At 36.9% G+C, this 17,320-nt stretch overlaps 1 protein-coding gene across 3 annotated transcripts in view; it reads right to left on the bottom strand.

The window, feature by feature from the left end:
• The window catches only part of PLEKHA7 (pleckstrin homology domain containing A7), a 155,299-nt gene that overhangs the window by 31,262 nt on the left and 106,717 nt on the right, over positions 1 to 17,320 (bottom strand). For all 3 annotated transcript variants that reach the window (XM_086472205.1, XM_086472203.1, XM_086472204.1), the window contains exons 8-11: positions 17,117 to 17,217; positions 9,921 to 10,099; positions 7,461 to 7,946; positions 1,941 to 2,460 (exon numbers count right to left, since the gene is read on the bottom strand). In XM_086472205.1, the coding sequence (XP_086328331.1) occupies positions 1,941 to 2,460; positions 7,461 to 7,946; positions 9,921 to 10,099; positions 17,117 to 17,217 (1,286 nt within the window). The remainder of the gene's footprint in view (positions 1 to 1,940; positions 2,461 to 7,460; positions 7,947 to 9,920; positions 10,100 to 17,116; positions 17,218 to 17,320) is intronic.

Genomic DNA, 17,320 nt, shown 5'->3' with positions numbered 1-17,320 from the left:
ATTCACAGCATGCTTAGATCAGGGTAACATTCATGGGCCAGCCAGATCCTTTGATGATTAAGTAAAACTTACGAATGAACAAATGCAAATTTAGCACTTGCAATGCTGGGCAGATCAGCAGATTCTGGCAGCACAGGATGCTTCAGCAGAACATGCAAAGTGGCTTCCAGCAAATAAAAAATATACTCATAAAGTCCCCCCCACCTAATGTCTCCCAGAGAAAGGCTGGTTGGCTTATGCCCTGCAACAGCAGGCTTGTTCTCCATATACTAACAACTGTAAATGCCCTCTTTAAGCCAGGGAACACTAAGCTACTGACATGAGTGACACCTTGTGGCAACGGGTTCCATTAGTACCAGGTTTTTTAATATAATCATCTTTGATCTGTCCCTTTCTGCTTATAATATGAAACCCTACTGCGCATCCATTCTTTCACGTTTCTCTTAATGCCAAACTTTTATTGCTTTCTTCAAGGCAGACTAAATGTCTCATGATTTATTTTTACTCCTGTCTTGGAATGTCAATGAATGCTGTTTTGTTCTGCCTTTTTTCTTTCTTTCCTTTTTTTTTTTTTTTTTTTTTTTAAGTGTAACTAGATGGCATTTAATAAAGCATCCCAGGGAGGGGGCAGTATCACAGATTTCTGTAGACATACACATTTAAATGTAAAGTGATGCTGCATTCTTACATACAAAACACGCGTGTTTTTCTCTAGAAACCTTTACAGAAATTTCACAGAAAAGTTTTACAGCTGAGGAAAACTGCGTTTCCCTATATTGGTAAAACCAGCATGACAAAAAGTTTTCTTTTATAAGTAACATCTATGCAGCTACATTGCACAGGAAGGCAAAAGACTGCTGTACGTTCTTTCATAAGGAATGTCAACTTACACATGGAGAAACCAATGTCTGGTATAATATAATCAGGAGTTTAAAAAATATTAATTTCCAGTGCTGCACATCACCAGACTATTTAATCCTCTGACAGAATATTATAAATCTATAACTGCTGAAAGACATCTGACAGCTGCACTACATCTACACTAGGAAAATAAAATCTAAACTGCGCATGAAGCTGAAACGCAACCTGAAGTCACAGTCTTGAACCCATGCTGGGTATCTGAACTCACAAGTCTCTTTCTTTGCAAATACTTTCCGCATCAGAGCCCATGTTGAGGTCAAAGAATCAGCTGAATACAGAGGCTTTCATTTCTACTTATTCCAGTGTAAGAGCTACCAAGACAAGTAAATTTGACACTGATTCAATCCCGGATTTCCCCGACTGCCTTAGGCAAGGAGAGCCACGTGGAGTACCAAACAGGGAAACCTCTGTCACCTCTGGGTAAGAGGCTACAACAGTGCCTACAAAAAAAAACCCACACCGAAATTCTGCAGGAGGTTTAAGTTTCACACCAACGCTGTTTGATTTTGGTTAGACCAATGATAACAACTCTGCAAAGGGCTTAAACTCACATACATGAAAAACTATTTGGTTTAGCCATAACTGAAAACTGAATCATCTGTACAAATAACTAAAATAGCAAAACATGTAGAGAAAGCAGACATGGCAAACACTGAAGACTATAAGCATAAATAAGTAAATAAGTTCATCCTGCTGAGTTTTATCTTCTTGCCTAACTACTCCATACATTAAAATATTACAATTTGAGTATACAATATACACATAAACATAAGCCTTTCAGGTTTTGAATAAAAACATTCCAAATCAATGTGATGTGCCACCAATTTTCCTTCCCTAACCAACAAAAATTAGTAAGTCTGAAATGATCAGAAAGAGAAGAATTTCAGGAGAAAAGTATTCATCTTATTAACTTTTACAACTTGCACAATCTTTCATATGCAAGGAAGGAAGCAATGAAAAACGACTAAATTAAATTATCAATGTATGATAGTTTGAGATCAGTTATACTGTATACAGACCTTTACAGCATGATTTCGTATCTTCCTGGGTGATCCAGCAAAAGGAACATCTACAGTCTGTCTCTCGTCAGACGGTTTAACTGTAAGCCTTTCTGCAGGAGTATGTGGTCTCCTTGGGGGAAAGCTTTTTGGAGGTCCAGGTGGAGGAATATCAGATGGGGAGGGCGGAACAGATATTGATCGTGGAACATCTAATGAACTTTTTGACTTACCACGATCAAAAAAGTCTGAAGAACCTACATAAAGCGGGGCAGTGGGGCTGCCATGTTTAAATTGCTGTCTCTGCTGCCACTCATACAGCTGCCAAACAGTTCCATCCTTATTTGCTTTCCTTTCCTCCTGGGACATCTTCAAGTGGCTAACACGATCTTGTGCATATTTGTAGTCACTCGGCAAATTGCGGTTTGGTGGTGGTGGTGAGCTCCCTGAAGGCTGCCTGGTATTCTTTGGCAAAGTGTGATAGTTTTCAGGAAAAGGTGGATTGGGACCCTGACGTGTAAGAGTCTGATCAGAAGGGAGGCTGTAAAGGAGGGGGGAGAAAAGGGTAAATTTTAGCATACTTAGACAAGCAGGAGTGACTGATAAAACCACCTCTAATGACATTAGCACTGGAGCTGTAAGACACAGCATACAAGAGTAATTTAAAAAGAATCTACAGAAATATTGACAAAATAATACTAATGAAATCTACCCTGCACAAAAACATTACACTCTACTCATGCGAAGATGCAAATAGTGTAAATACAGGCTTTTAATTTATTGTCTAACCTAGGATGACCTACTACAAATAAACTTATGGGACAGCGGCATCCTGTACTTAGACCAAAAAGAATGTCAATAACATGAAGAAAGGAATTATTGTAATGTTTAAAGAGCAAATCCATAAATTATTTCTTCCCACCAAAAGCCTGTTCACCACGAGGTGGTGCAGTTTACGAACAACAAATGCATGCTCATTGTAAAAAATTACCTTAAAGTGCAAGAAGAAATCTCACCAATCACAGAATAAGTATCTCAGATAATTTTTGTTCATGTGCATGAAGCAAAAAAAAGAAAATGTAAGAAATTGCTCAAAGTCCCCAAGTCTATATGATTTACTTTCATCTGACCTAATGGTAGAGGTTCTACTGTTTCAAGCAACACAAGGCTTTTCACAACAAAACTCATTGATAAACTAGAATATAAAGAGAGGCATTACATCCTGGCTTTATTACTGCATTCACAATGCACTTAAACTGTAGAAATAAAAATCTTTTAGTAGATACAGAGTTAAGACAGAACTGGCAAAAGCTTTGGCAAAGTATCGTTAGCTCCCTCTCCTACTCTTGAAGTCAGAATCTTTCCTCATAACCTCATGCTCTTTCCATAGCCTCTCATTTCTGATTCTCCAGGTTTTGTATTTGCAGCCACTTGCCCATTGATTCAGGATCTCCAACAGAAAAGCACTCTGCTAGACTTGTCACAGAGCAACAATATAAAAAAAAAATAAAAATTACAACAACAACAAAAAAATCACAGATGAATAAACTCAGAGCACGTTCACACTCCACTTGGTAGGCTCCACTCTCCGCATCAGAGGGAGACCTGATGGTATGGGAACTGCAGGAATTTCACATGAAAGGAAGGGCAGTATGGAAAATAACATCTTTGTTCAATATCCAAGAATAACAGAAGCAGAGGGAAAAGAAAGGCTACCAGTAACTGCTGCTCAGTAGCTGCCTTCGTCTATTTCTACTTGCAGGATTTAGCACTGTTGGGCTGTCTTGAAATATGGATGCTCTTGAGAAGATGTAATTCTTCATGTCAGAAAGCAGAGGAACTGCCCTGCGCTGCATGGAGGATTACAAATTCATGAAAGCTCTGCTCTCTCATACCACAGAACCTTGATGTTACCTTGAATGTCACAATAAAGGTTAAAGAGGCAACTCAAAGATCAGCATTTAGTGGTCAAGTAATCTCTTTTTTTTGTCTACTTCATTACATCATGTGTACTCTGTATGTCACGTACTGTACTGCCAACTCTTCCCACTTGAAAATCAAAGCAGCTGGTAGAAACATGTTTTCTCCAGGTAGAAATGAGAACTGAGAAAGTTTGGAGCAGGTGATACATCAGAAGGACATCAGATACAGGCATGAAGCTAGGACACACTGGTGATTTCTCTGTGGAGAAAAGGAGAAGGGGACTTGTCCATTCCTACACTCCAACCTAACGGAGCCCTCATGAAGGCATCGACAAACTACCGAATCTAGCAAAGCATCTGTGTGTGGTTATTTTCTAACGGGACATAAAAAGGTAAAGTATTCAGATCAGCCGGAATTACTGGTAGTCAATGATGTCAACAGGGCTAGCAGCTTTAGGAGCAAAACCAGTCTGAAAACAAAGACCCCATGAAGTTTTTTGGGGGGCGGGGCATGAAACGACGCCTTTCTTCTAGAAAAAGATGAATTTGAGAGGAACTAAAAACTGGTTTGATGCAAGCAGTACTTTGAGTAGCCGGGAAATGCTGGCTTCAAAAAATACTTCAGCCTGCTAGAAAAAAAGAACAAAGTTGCATGTGCGTTACATAGCACAGGGAAAGTCATCTTCAAAGCTGAACTTGAGGCAACTGCCTACAAACAGGCAGGCTGCAACTTCTCAGTGTATAAAGTGGGGAGAAACCTTCAGCCAAGATGACAGGCTTTAAGCAGGTGGCATCTCTACCACACAAGGTTACAGACCCTTAATAATAATTTGCATTACATAAAAATCTGCACTAAGATGACGTACCAATTTCTACAACAGGAAAGAAACAATGTCCTGAATGACTCAAATTAGTCCACAATAGACTGTGGGCAATTGCCTTCTCGGGGATCAAGAGTAAAAATGAGCAAAAGCAGCTTTCTTGAGAATCTCGCTCTCTTGAATGATGAGGTATAAAGAACATGAAAAGGAAAGCAGACATTGAAGAGTGGAAAAAATGGCCTGATGCCATATTGTAAGATTAATGGCCATGAAAATCATTCAGGGTCTGCAACAGGAATCAACCGCACAGAAGATACTGTAAAAAGAGAAGACAAATGTTCAAAAGAAAACAAATACAATTATTGGAAACACTATGTCCATTCATGGTAATGCACAGAACCTAACAAAGACAAGTTAATGTTTCTTCCCTAAGCAAACTAGGAAGGAATGGAAATTTCTGCATAACAAGAAATGTTTAACACTGTATTTACAAGGAAAGAAATTCCTCCAACATGACTGCATTTAGTTGGGAAATATTAAGCTTACATTTATCAGATTTACATATTTTTTTTTAAGTTCAAATAAACTGGTAGAAATAGCAGATTCTTTACAATTATGCATTCACTATGTCTATCCAGGCACTGGAATCAGATCAGAGACTAGTGATTTCTGGACAGCTGCTGTTTGATGGTCCTGAACTTTAATTACTTAAAACGACAAACTCCTGAAAGCCTCCTTTCAAAAACCTTCTTCCAACTCTCTAGATCTCTCTTAAAGGCTGGCATGAACCTTATCAAAGCAGGTACTTCCCCTTTCCTGAGAACAGAGCGGGGTTAGATGACTACATTGGATGTAACTATAGTGCAGCTAACAGTTTATTGTTTACGAGAGATCAATCTCCAAAGCAACAGCTAACATTTACTAGTTAGCAAACAGTTTTGAGTGCTTCATAAAAAGGGGAAGTAAAATATCTATTTGAAATATCTAAATATCTATATAAAAGGTGTAATCCCTGCAAATAATTATACAAACAACTGCTGTGTTTGTGTGCAGCCTCTAGCTGAAAGAGCTCTTTCTCGTCATAATCAACTTGCTGGCATCTTTATACACCTGAGCCAGGAAACAAGTAAAACTGTACTCACTCTGTGTTCGAAAATTATAAACACTTCTAAATCCTCAGAGGTTCTTGTAGCATTTCAGGTGGAATGACAGTAAACATGGAGCATTAAGAAATTAAGTGTTCCATTCACACTTACTAAAATCAAAATGGAATGTCAATCAAATTATCATCTCTATCTTAAAATTTCTACATCCTGAAATCGAGATGACATTTGACAGCTAACATGCCAATTTTATCCATCAGTTAAGTGCACTGCAACAACCTCAGCAGGTTGAGAGAAGGTGCCATTTAAAAAAACCAATCCATTAATCTTCGGGAAGGTAACATGCAATTTATTCTCAATGCAGAGAATATAACAGCATTTGTCAGGGAAAGATAAAGAAAACAAGGTCAACTGAACTAAAATAGAACATAAAGACTAATACATCTGCACACGTAAGAAGTAGTAACTAACATACCAAGTACTTTTTCATTAAAATCATATTCTCTCGGGAAGCACTGATTGATACCTAAGCAAAAAAGATGGACATAAACTGACTCTAGCAGTCTAGAAGAATGTTACATAAAATAGAAAAGTATGAAAGGTTCTTTAAGGGTAATTCCAAAGATAAGAGTGTAGAAGAACAGACTTCTAAACAGAATTAGCAAGCCTTAAATTTCTTACGGGATCCAAAATGACAAATGTTAGCTTCAATAAGCAATTAAAAAAATAACCAAAATGTTTTTGCCTCCTAAAAACCACATGCTAATGTCTCCTACTGTTCTATATTGTAATTAGATTTTAGCAAATAAGGTTCTAACTCAGTAGCTTACCCATATTTGAAAAATCCTCACATGCAGCAGAGCCCAATTGTCTTTCCTGCCACTTGACACAAGGTGACATTCTGAACAGCCGCATACTATACACCACGTTATTTTTTCAACTGGTACCTAATCTGACTGCACACTTTGAAAGTAAAGCAATTATGAGATTTTCAAATTACAAAAGCACTCCTGTGTGCATTCCATTTCTTGGTACAATTTTGGTAATTTTCAGGGACTGTAAAGGGAAAAGAATCCTGGAGACCATGGCAACATCCTAGGACCTCTTCATTAACTACACGAATATACAGAGACCTTTCAACATGTGATGCACACACTGTGACTTTGAGTGCAGTGATCTGATGTAGAGGAGCGAATGGATGTTTGGAACAGAACCAGAAGGGAGTTTAAAAAAAAAAAAGAAAAACCAGCATTCTTCACTTTTAAGTGGAAAACAAATTATAACCTATAATTTATATTGTGTAGCTGTTTATGAACAAGGTAACCGAGGGCTGCACTTCACTTTTTTGCTCTTCAATTCTAGTAGATTTTAAGAAGTTTTAAGCATCCAGTGATTAAAAATAGTAAAAAAAACAAACCAAACCAAAAGAAAATGCACTCTAATCTCACTTTTTCTATTTGCAATATAGTGACAACATTAAAAGGATCTGATTAGCCAATCCCATACTGACCTTCCCATGAGAAAACCAGCTGAAAAATACCATTCTGCACTGGAGGAGAAGACAAGTTTTGCTATATATCGTCTCTATAAAATATCATTCAGATTTGCACTCAACTTATTACTAATACATGTCTTCCTCTAATTTAAGAAAACGCCATTTGGCAGTCTATTTATAAAGATGGGCCTATTACTAACCTTTTTGTATCTCCTTTTTGGACTTTTACCCAGTGCTCCACTTGAGCCATGTTACTTTTTCTTTGAATCTGTCTATCTGGATTTGTTCTGGGAACAAACCCTCTTTTATATGAGCCAGTACCATTCTGTTCCACTAGGCCAGCACTCATACTTAATGAACTAGGAAGTGTTCCATTTTTCTCAGCTGGCTGAGGCTGAGCTACTTGGGACCTCGATGCATTCGTTAAGTCTGGAAATAATGAATCAGCTTCTGTTAACACATGCTTAGCCTTTCCCTTCTTAGTTTCCAGAGTTTCTTTTCTGTGAATGTAACGTTCCTCGTCCTCTTTTTCTCTTCTTATCTCTTCATGCTTATCATATCTAAGCATTTCAGCTGATTTTTGATAACTTTCTTTTGTATCTGTAATCTCTGACTTCACACACTCTTTACAGGCATCCACATGATTGACTTGGGGAACAGCTTGCTGATCCGCTTTTTCAGTTTCTCTGAAAAGAAAACACATGTCAGTAATGAACACTGCGTAATTGTGAAAAGTTGATGTGGTCTTGTACTAAAAGCACCTACTCCAGGCTGTGATAAATTTGACATGTTAAGATAGATATGCTCAGTAAAATGCAGTTGTTACCCCAGTTAGACAAAAGTTCCCTTTACAATGCTATCAAGGAAGCAGAAGTCATTTATATGCATCTGTAAAAGTGACTGAAAATACTAATATTGTATGAAAGAAGTGTTCAACTTGTGTAATATTATGTACAAACAACTGTAAAGAAGAAAGTCTTCCTATCCTGGGAAACACTGAAAGCCAAAAAGCCAAAACCAAACTGCCAACTGCTCATTTCAAAGTCAAAAAAAGTCTTTCATATCTTTGTAGATGCCTTAGGGACTAGTCATTTCTGGCCAAGAGGACAGAAAAATATCAACATTTGAGTCAGTACAACCATTGTTTTGGGAATTTCTAACCCGGGGGCTATTCCTGCAAAAAATAAAGTTAAAATAAAAAAAATCTCCATTGCTCCTAACACATGTTGCAATACACACTAGTTTACTTATTTACCTTACTGTCTAAATATTTCAAAAATTCCACACCAGAAATCTTGATATTAAACTTAGAACACACTATAGAATGTCTAAGGATCCTAAAAGTTTTATGTTGCTTTTGACACATAACGTACTTCATTTGCAAATTTTCTTCAACTCCTTATAGTAAGAAGCTTCTTGACAACATTTTTATTCTCAAAGGAGTATCATTGATCTTGGAGTAGTCTCATCTTTGACAGCTTCTTTAAAGGTTTATGGAAGGTGAATTCTGAGTAAGTGCCATGAAACAATTGGTTTTACTTCAGTCTACTTAGTGTCTCAAAATGAATAGTCTACTAGCAGGAAGAACACTGGAGCAACACTACTAACATGCCAGACTTCCCCAATTTTTCTCTCAATTATTCCTATCCTTATACAGAAGATAAAGAAAAAACAGGTAACACATTACATGTTATTTGATGTTTAAATTAAATCCAGAAATTCTTAACACAAAATCACAAAGCTCTGGAAGAGACGTTGATCCTTTGCTTATATTTGATTTGCCAAAAGCAAGCAGTACTGAGAGATACTTTGAGAAACTGCACCATGACATTTTTATCCTCACAGCCCCAAAGGTTAAAAGTTGCCGTCTCACAGTACAGACAGAGTCTTCTTTCACAAGGAGTTGTAGGGAAAGAATCACATTCTAAAGTCAAAACATCAAGAAGGCTACATCAATTCCAAGAGAAGGGAAAAACTGGAAGCACGTGAAGGCACGACTGAATTTGTTTGCCACTAGCACTAAATAAGAACAATGGGACAAAAGATATCCTCCTTATGTAACAGTGCTTTTTTTTCCAACACCAAGAAAAACTCAAAAAACTCTTACAAGTACTAAAGGCCATTAACCAAAAAAAATAAGCAGTTAATACCTGTGTAAGTTTGTTAATATGATTTACCCATCTTTAACATGCTTTTCCCTCTTAACAGGATTTTAATCCTAGTTCTCAACACGCATTTGAAACAACAACTCGTTACTCTTCTGCCTTTTCCCTCGAGGCTGCCAATTGGCTGTTGCAAGTGTATGAATTTGCTCACAAAACCTGTAAATTTTTAACTGAAATTTCCCCCAAATTTTTATATATATATATATATACACACACACACATCCACACACCCACACACACAGAACTTAATCTATGTCACTAAAAGTGGGCACACATTTGTGTGTAGACACAAATACTGAACACCAGGTTTTCTTAATTAATGTTAGCTAACTGACTTACAATAAACGTAGATTTAAAATAATTATTTCTTTAAAATGGGAATGAGTTTCATGCACACATTTACAAATTTCACTTTCAGAAATCATCAATCTGATTTTATGTATAACATACATAAAAAAAAATTTTACAAGCTAACAGTTTCTGTATTGAACTTGCCTCTTCAGTGAAGAGCGTGTTTGCATAAGAGCAGCTTGATTCATAGCCCGGATCCAGCCATTCATATCCTCTTGGGTATCTGCACTGAAGTAGTATGTCCGCATCCCTGAATGCTCTGCCTGAGAGCCAATAACAGAATTCTTATTATAAATATATGCCCGCATACCTGTATGAACAGCCTGTAACGAAAAAAAAAAAAAAAGAAGTAAGTCAGGCAGCCCTTTCATTTTTCACCCCAGAAAATTTACTGTAACTTTTCCTGACATCTTTAAAAATAACTTTCCAGATTCTTTGACTGTTTTGTCAATTTTGAGTAAAATTATTACTCTGCCACAACGGGCTACAGTGCAGCAAATGCAAATGCCACTCTGGGATTTTTACTGAAATTCCTCTACCTCTTTCTCACACTATTGAGCTAGAAGTGTAGCACTTCCGTTTTTCATAGTAGGAAATTTCAGCTTTTCATTTTCTCTTAACTGATACATTTCATTTGCCACAAATACTATAGAAAAAAAAAATTAAAGAAATTCTCAGAGACGTGCATAAGCAAGCCAATTTTCCCAGCTCATTTAATAAAGCAATTTATTCAGACAAAACACAGACAAAAATCTTACAATTCAAGCAATTAAACTGCTTATTTAAGAAGTGATTATAACGCATGTTAAGATCCTTTGGTTAAAGTGTGCACTTGATCCTCTGTATTAGCTGCAAAATGACAAGACTTACTGACAAAGTTAGTAATACTGATAGAATTATCACTGCACATAAAATATTGACAAGTACCTCTGCACACCAAAATCCTCCATGAAATTCCACTGCAAACTAGAGGTATTTGGAAATTTCTCTATAAATATATTCAATATTCAAATGTATTCAATATGGAATGTCTTTGTAACTCTAGGCTAGCTGAATTTAATCAAATATCATCCATATTTATATAAGCAATAGTATAGGTATTACTAAGTCATATCAGTCCTGAAACACTTGACTAGATTTCCACAGTTACTTTACAGATATGCTTCAGATTAGTAGGGGGAGATTCATTTACTTTTCAAAAAACTCAAGACAGTATACTTGGCTTGAAAGCTCTTGTAATGACAATAAAACAAAATTAGTAATTTAAACTTTCTATAAAACTAAACCTGCTATCACACACACAAGCTAAAGGCATGAAATACTGCTGAGACAGGGATTTTTTAAAAGGAAAAAAATCCATCTCAACTTTTTAATTTGGCTACATCTTCTTTTAAAGGTTAAACATATTTCACAAATCTTCCCTAAATGACTGGTCTTTTTATTTTGATGAAATGCTCTCCCCCTCATTATTCCAAATTAAAAAAAAAAAAAAAACAAAAAAACACACTACAGTCACAGATGGCTTCCGAAACACAGCAATAGTTTTCATAAAACCCAGTCTATTTAATCTGGTGTAGCCCTCCCTAAATGTTGTAATTTCAGTTGTTTACCGTGAATTTCCCAAATTACCATAATCTTAGAGACCTGTATCAGTAACTCTGAAGAGCAAAATATTTGCTTGCTATTACATTGCTTTAAGTTTTGTGGAAAATTTATTCCCTGTCTATTGCAGCCTGTTCTTATGAACATGTGAAACGTGGCCTTTCCCGTCTGTGTCTCAAGCAACGAAGCCCCATTTGTTTGTTCTGAAAACTCTGGTAACAGTCTCGGTGTGGTCAGTCCCTGACCTGCCATCACACCCATAGTGGAAAGGCTGTGATTGCAGCAAAACTGCCAGCTAGAAAAAGGAGGAGGAGAAGGAAGAGGAGGAAAGGGTGACATAGAGAAGTCCAAGACTGCTTGAAAGAGTCTCTGCTTCCCAGCAGTGTTGGCCGATAAGGGAATACAAGGTGGTTTACTCTCCTTCCCCACCATTAGCTGCCTGCCTTAACACAGGAAAACAGGATTTACATACACGAAACAGTGGCTCTGATCAATTGGGTATTTAAGAATCAAAGGATTTTTTTCATGTTTGCCTGGTTGAGTTCTTTGGGTTTGGGTTTTCTTTGTTGTTATTGGGCTCTCTTTTTTGTTTTTTCTCCTCCATTTTGAGGACATTACAAATGGTCAAAACAAATATGATTTAGAAGCATTTAATTCATCGCCATTTATGGTTAGCATCCAGTGTAAGAAGAGATCAAAAATTGGCAGCTCCAGATATAAAGGAAAACAGAGATTTTAATGCTAGACCTTATGACTACAGGGTTCCTACGTATGTCCCGCTGCAGATGACACAGCAGGACCCTACCATCCATTGGTTACACACTTGCTGAAAAAAACCAGAACCTGGGGTAACTAACTGCAGAGATTGCAGACCACATCGATAAATGGATTTAACAGCTGTCTGTCTTAATTGACCTGTACGTCCTGATCAACATATCCCATTTGCCTTTCAGGTTCTTTCAGCAGCGCATGATGAACACAGCTGGAAGCATTGCCTGAGAGGCTGTAGGTGAAAACGGCATAAAAATGCCAAGTATGTTACACCATTCTCCTTGAGAGACTGAAGCTATCGCAGCCATAAACATTCATAGCTTCAGAGAGGATGGATAATGGAGACAGTGTGTTATTATCCACAAACATGACAGTCTACAGCTTATAATATACAAAACTGGTTAAAGGAAAATTCAAATATATTTCAGTTTTTTATTAGTAGAGTGTCATATATGCAAGAAAGCCACTTTGTGCCAACGTCCTGTAGCTGTCACTGCTAGCAGACACAGAAGCTAGCGGATTTTTTTTTTTTTTCTTAAAAAGCAATAGCTATTAGGATGACTACAGCATACTAAAAAGGCTAAAACACGGCACATGCGCACATGTACACCATACACAACGGAAAAAATAATATTGGTACCTATTCATGCATTCAGATGCCTTAATGTGGCTAGATTGAGAAGAAAAGCAGTCTCTCTCCCATAATGCACAGAAGGAGAAATGGACAGTAAACCCCAAGAGCATATCAACAGGACAAGACAAGGACAAAAAGTTAAAACAAGTTAAAATCATTAAAATATTCATGTTTCCAAAGAAAATACTTAACAAAAGACTATACTAAAAGTAACTAATGCCTAAAGCTGTTATGTTCACCTCCAGTAATTCAAAATTCCTAGGAGGGAAGCCAGCACAGTTCACAGGACAAAGGGATGGGGAGGGAAAAAGTTTTCTAATAATTGTGATCTTTCAAAGTTAGTCCTCTCAATAAGCTACAACCTACAGGAAATTCTCCCTTCTGAAGTTTGTTATTTATGAACCATTTATGAGCAAAAATTGAAATAATACTCTGAGCCTTCACTATAAACACAACAACAGCACACTACAATCTAACTCATTTTTCACCCTCAAATAATACTGAGCTTTTTCAGGACTTGTAGAAGCTAGAACCTTCCCTCTTCCAAATTCTAAAATGGCACCTCTCAAATTTATAGCCCTTGGCATTGCCTCACGTGACCCCCCCAGACCCAGAGAAGTTTTGCAAGCAATATGGGCACCTAAGGAAGCAACAACAATCCACAGAACGTAAAGGAACAAACTATGTCAATTTTTTTTAGGAAAACCAGTGAGGTCAAAGAAACAGGTAAGAAGTTTGCCCTAGTCCCAGCAGGTCTAAGCAATGAACAGATACTTCCATTAGTAATTCTTAGATTGTCAATAATGAAAAGATATTAAAAAACAAGCTGCAGTAGCATCTTCTGGAAGTAACGATTTGGCCTGGCTTCCTAGGCTTTGAATGCCCTCATGCTGAAAGGGTATATATCTGAAAAAATTTTTAAAGTAGTATCAAAAATGAACAGGAGTAATTTGCATCTCCAACACTTCCCATCTCTTACAGGAACATCAGAGCATCCTTCATTGCCTTTACTTGGTAGCAAGATATGCACCCAAATACAAACATACACTTGCGTACATTGTCTTTGCATGAATTCTTACTGTTTTCTTCACTGCAAACATTGGTAGGACTTCCAAGTTTCTCAATTTGTATTACTGTCAGATCCATATAAATGAGTTTACTTTCAGTATTCTCTCATATATTTTAACACAATTAAGATCAATTAAAAATAGCTTTCATGGTTGAGGGCAATGAGGCTTCTAAAGAGACTGTGATGACATGAACCTTCATAAATTGATACTATTCATAATTGTATTACTAAAAAGTACAGTCTCTCTCAATCACAGGGAGTATTTCCAGCTATATGTTAATGTTATGTAAACTTTTTCATATTAAAATCGATACACTGGATTTGTGCTCCCTCACATTTGTATCAGCAAAAACCTGCTGCATTAAAAAATACAGAAATTAGATTAATTAAATATCTTTAAGATGTTAGCTACTGAACTGAATATGCAGTAAGGATGGTGAGTTCTATAAGGCTGTCACACAGCTTAACAACAGTTGCCTACAGATAGTCATAGCGCTTTGCTTAGGACAAATAAACAATATGAAAAATTTGTCAAGATAGGTACTTAAAAGCTGAGTTTCTAAACAAAACAATTTAACATACACACTGCTACACTTCAAAGCAAGTTTTTGATTGCATTTGAACAGCCTGTACGCAGTTCTGCAGGCCTGTAATTGTTAAACACCCAAAGCGACACAAAAGCTTAAAGCTGGGCCTCAGGAGATGATGAAAGTAAAAGAATTCTGAGAACTCCTCCAGTGTACATTTTAACAGCTAATAGAGTTTAACATATATCCTAGCAAGCATGTATTTTACAAACCTTCTAACTGAATCATATGCAAAAAGCATCCATGTATTTGCTAGGTTTCCTTCTTTTAGTTTTACAAACCAAAATGTTGAGTTTTTTCGCAGTTTGACTGTTTCCCTAGCTTCAAAAACGCATTGTTACTTAAAACATCCACTTAAAATGGGAGCCGATACCTCTTTTGTAACAGAGGATTTACAACAACATGAATAAATGACAGGCCAAATGTAAAAAGCAACACGGCCCATTTTCCCACTCATTCAGGACTTAAATGCGAAAAAGTCTTATCTTTATTTTGGGCTTAATCTGCTTGTGTTTTCTATTTCTGGCTGCACTACGTAGTGAGACAGAATGTCCGTCTACGCTCTGGATATCAAACTGTGCTGAAGAGATTAGATAAGGTAATGGCTGGTGAGTGATAGAATGCCCGTACAGCCATGCTACTGCTGCCGTGTGCCCACAGCCGACGCCATGACCATCGAATGTCAGTTTTGGATGGGGTCCATGCGATAGGAGTCTTACAAAGTCCTCCCACTGCCCTAGGAGCTGGTTCTAAACAAAATGAAACTGCAGCATCAAGTCTGCAGTCAAGCATCAAACACCTAAAGCAGAGTTTAAGATTAGCCCAGCAAACTAACGCATGAAATGTATGTTACAGATTTTTAACACAGATTTCTAGCACAAAGTTTCTTTTGCTATCAACTCCCTATTTTGAGATCAACTGTTTAGTAAAGACCCTATGTTGGAAGTCTCACGCTACTGGCTCATGCTGCTTTTCAGAAAAAGACTCAGATTAAAGACCTGGTAGAGCTCATACAGGTATGATATCCTAAAAGGAATGGGGAAGTCTGCATTTGCTTCTGCGAACATTTAACCATGATCACACCATGGATTCTACTCCACAGGAGAGGGACAACTTGGCAGGGGTGACTTGCGAGCTTGCCTATAGAACATACTGCTTGGAAACTACACGTGTGTACACATAGATGTACACACATGCATGTTTTTTTCCCCTTATCACTGGTGGTGTTAAACTGGTTAACAATCCTAATATACATTCCATTAACATTTACAAACACGCTTTAAATAAAATTAAAAGCAGGGATTTTTTTAAACTCTAAAGCAACTGGGTACTATCGCTACTTTCTTTATCTCCTTCCCCAGTCTGCACTAATAGTTATTCGAGAGAAGTAGAAGCCCAGGCGTATACCGGGTCCTCCTCATTCAGTAAGTGCTTCTTCCTACGAAAAGGCTCTAGAAGAGAAGGGCTTTATGAATTACACTCATTAAATATTGGAACGGAATGTTTTTTCTTAACAAAGGTTCCTTTGTAGCTTGTCCTGCTATCTCATGTTCAATGCATTTGAAAAAGTACAATAAACATTTCCACAAAGTGTACTAGGTCTTTTTTAAACACATTTCCCAAGTTAATATTTCTTTAATAAATTTCAAACCATTATCCACTTGAAAATAGAACTGAAAGCAATAAAAGGCATTCTACAATTTTAAAACACCCCAAAAATCAAAATGCAAGAGAAAGTCTAAGCTGAGCCGACACTATTTGTAATTTCAGCACAGAAAAGATTTGAGCAGAAAATTTCCTTTTAGATCTCCTAAAGTACAATTGATCAAAACCTGATTTCTACTTTTCTTTTTTAAAGTACATAGCACGTTTACTTAATAGAAAACCAGGTTCTGCTCCAAGTATTGGTAGAACTTAAATCTGCAACATACACTGAAGTTTTTAAACTTTGCCTTAGTGCTGCAGCTCAGACTTCAATTGGAGTCAGGTTTTTCCATTATCAAGAAGGAATGTACATTTTATTTCATGTGCGCAGGTTTTTATAACAAAGAATAGAAATGTGTATTATACAATTAAATATTTTTTCAAAAAAGAAAAAACACAAAGCCAACCTCAAAGTATATCAAACAAGAGTATTTTTTTCTTTTAAAAAGTCCATGTCACTTTCATGACAGCTATTGCTCCCCTCAAAAGAGAAGAAAATAATTGGTTACTCTTTTTTTCCCCTTGAAATGAGGAAATTACACATCAAAAGCTACAGTGTTGCCATTTTCTGAGAGAAGTGAGCTGGTTATTTTATTTTTTAAAAAACCACAACAAAACCAAATGACCATCAGCCCACTATGAGATCCAGTACTCTATAGAGAAAAAAATAAATTCTCTTTCAATTTGTAAACAGTACTGGAACAACTTATCAATACTAACTTCTGATTTTAGAAATGGGATCTTTACTCACAGCCATGTTATCAAGCTCTAAAGACACTTCGGTAGTAACAGATACATGTCAATTCCTAAGCAACAAGAAAGTGCTATGCCACATTTGAACAGGCAGTCAATTAACCTGTCTACTTTAAAAAAAAAAGGGAAAGCAGATTACATTTCCGTTTACAACAGCAGCTTTTCTAATGCAAATAAACATTTTAAAATATGATTAGCTAATAAGCTTTATTAACTGTACCTTAAAAGAAAATTTGCGATTTATGCGATCTTCAGGTCCAACTGGCGATATCACGTAACTAGGCAATGGTATGCTACCCAGAACAGATTCTTCTCTGCTGTCTGTTGAATAAAAAAAGATAGAATCTAATCCTCTGCACTTTTCAGTGGGGTAACACTACATTCTCCTTTATGGACAGACAGACAACAGGGATTAAGTAGAAGG

Source organism: Leptosomus discolor, chromosome 12, assembly GCF_034619465.1.
Source record: "Leptosomus discolor isolate bLepDis1 chromosome 12, bLepDis1.hap2, whole genome shotgun sequence".
Classification (NCBI taxonomy): domain Eukaryota; kingdom Metazoa; phylum Chordata; class Aves; order Leptosomiformes; family Leptosomidae; genus Leptosomus; species Leptosomus discolor.
The sequence above is the reverse complement of the archived record's forward strand: the minus strand, read 5'-3'. Positions and strand labels throughout refer to the sequence as shown.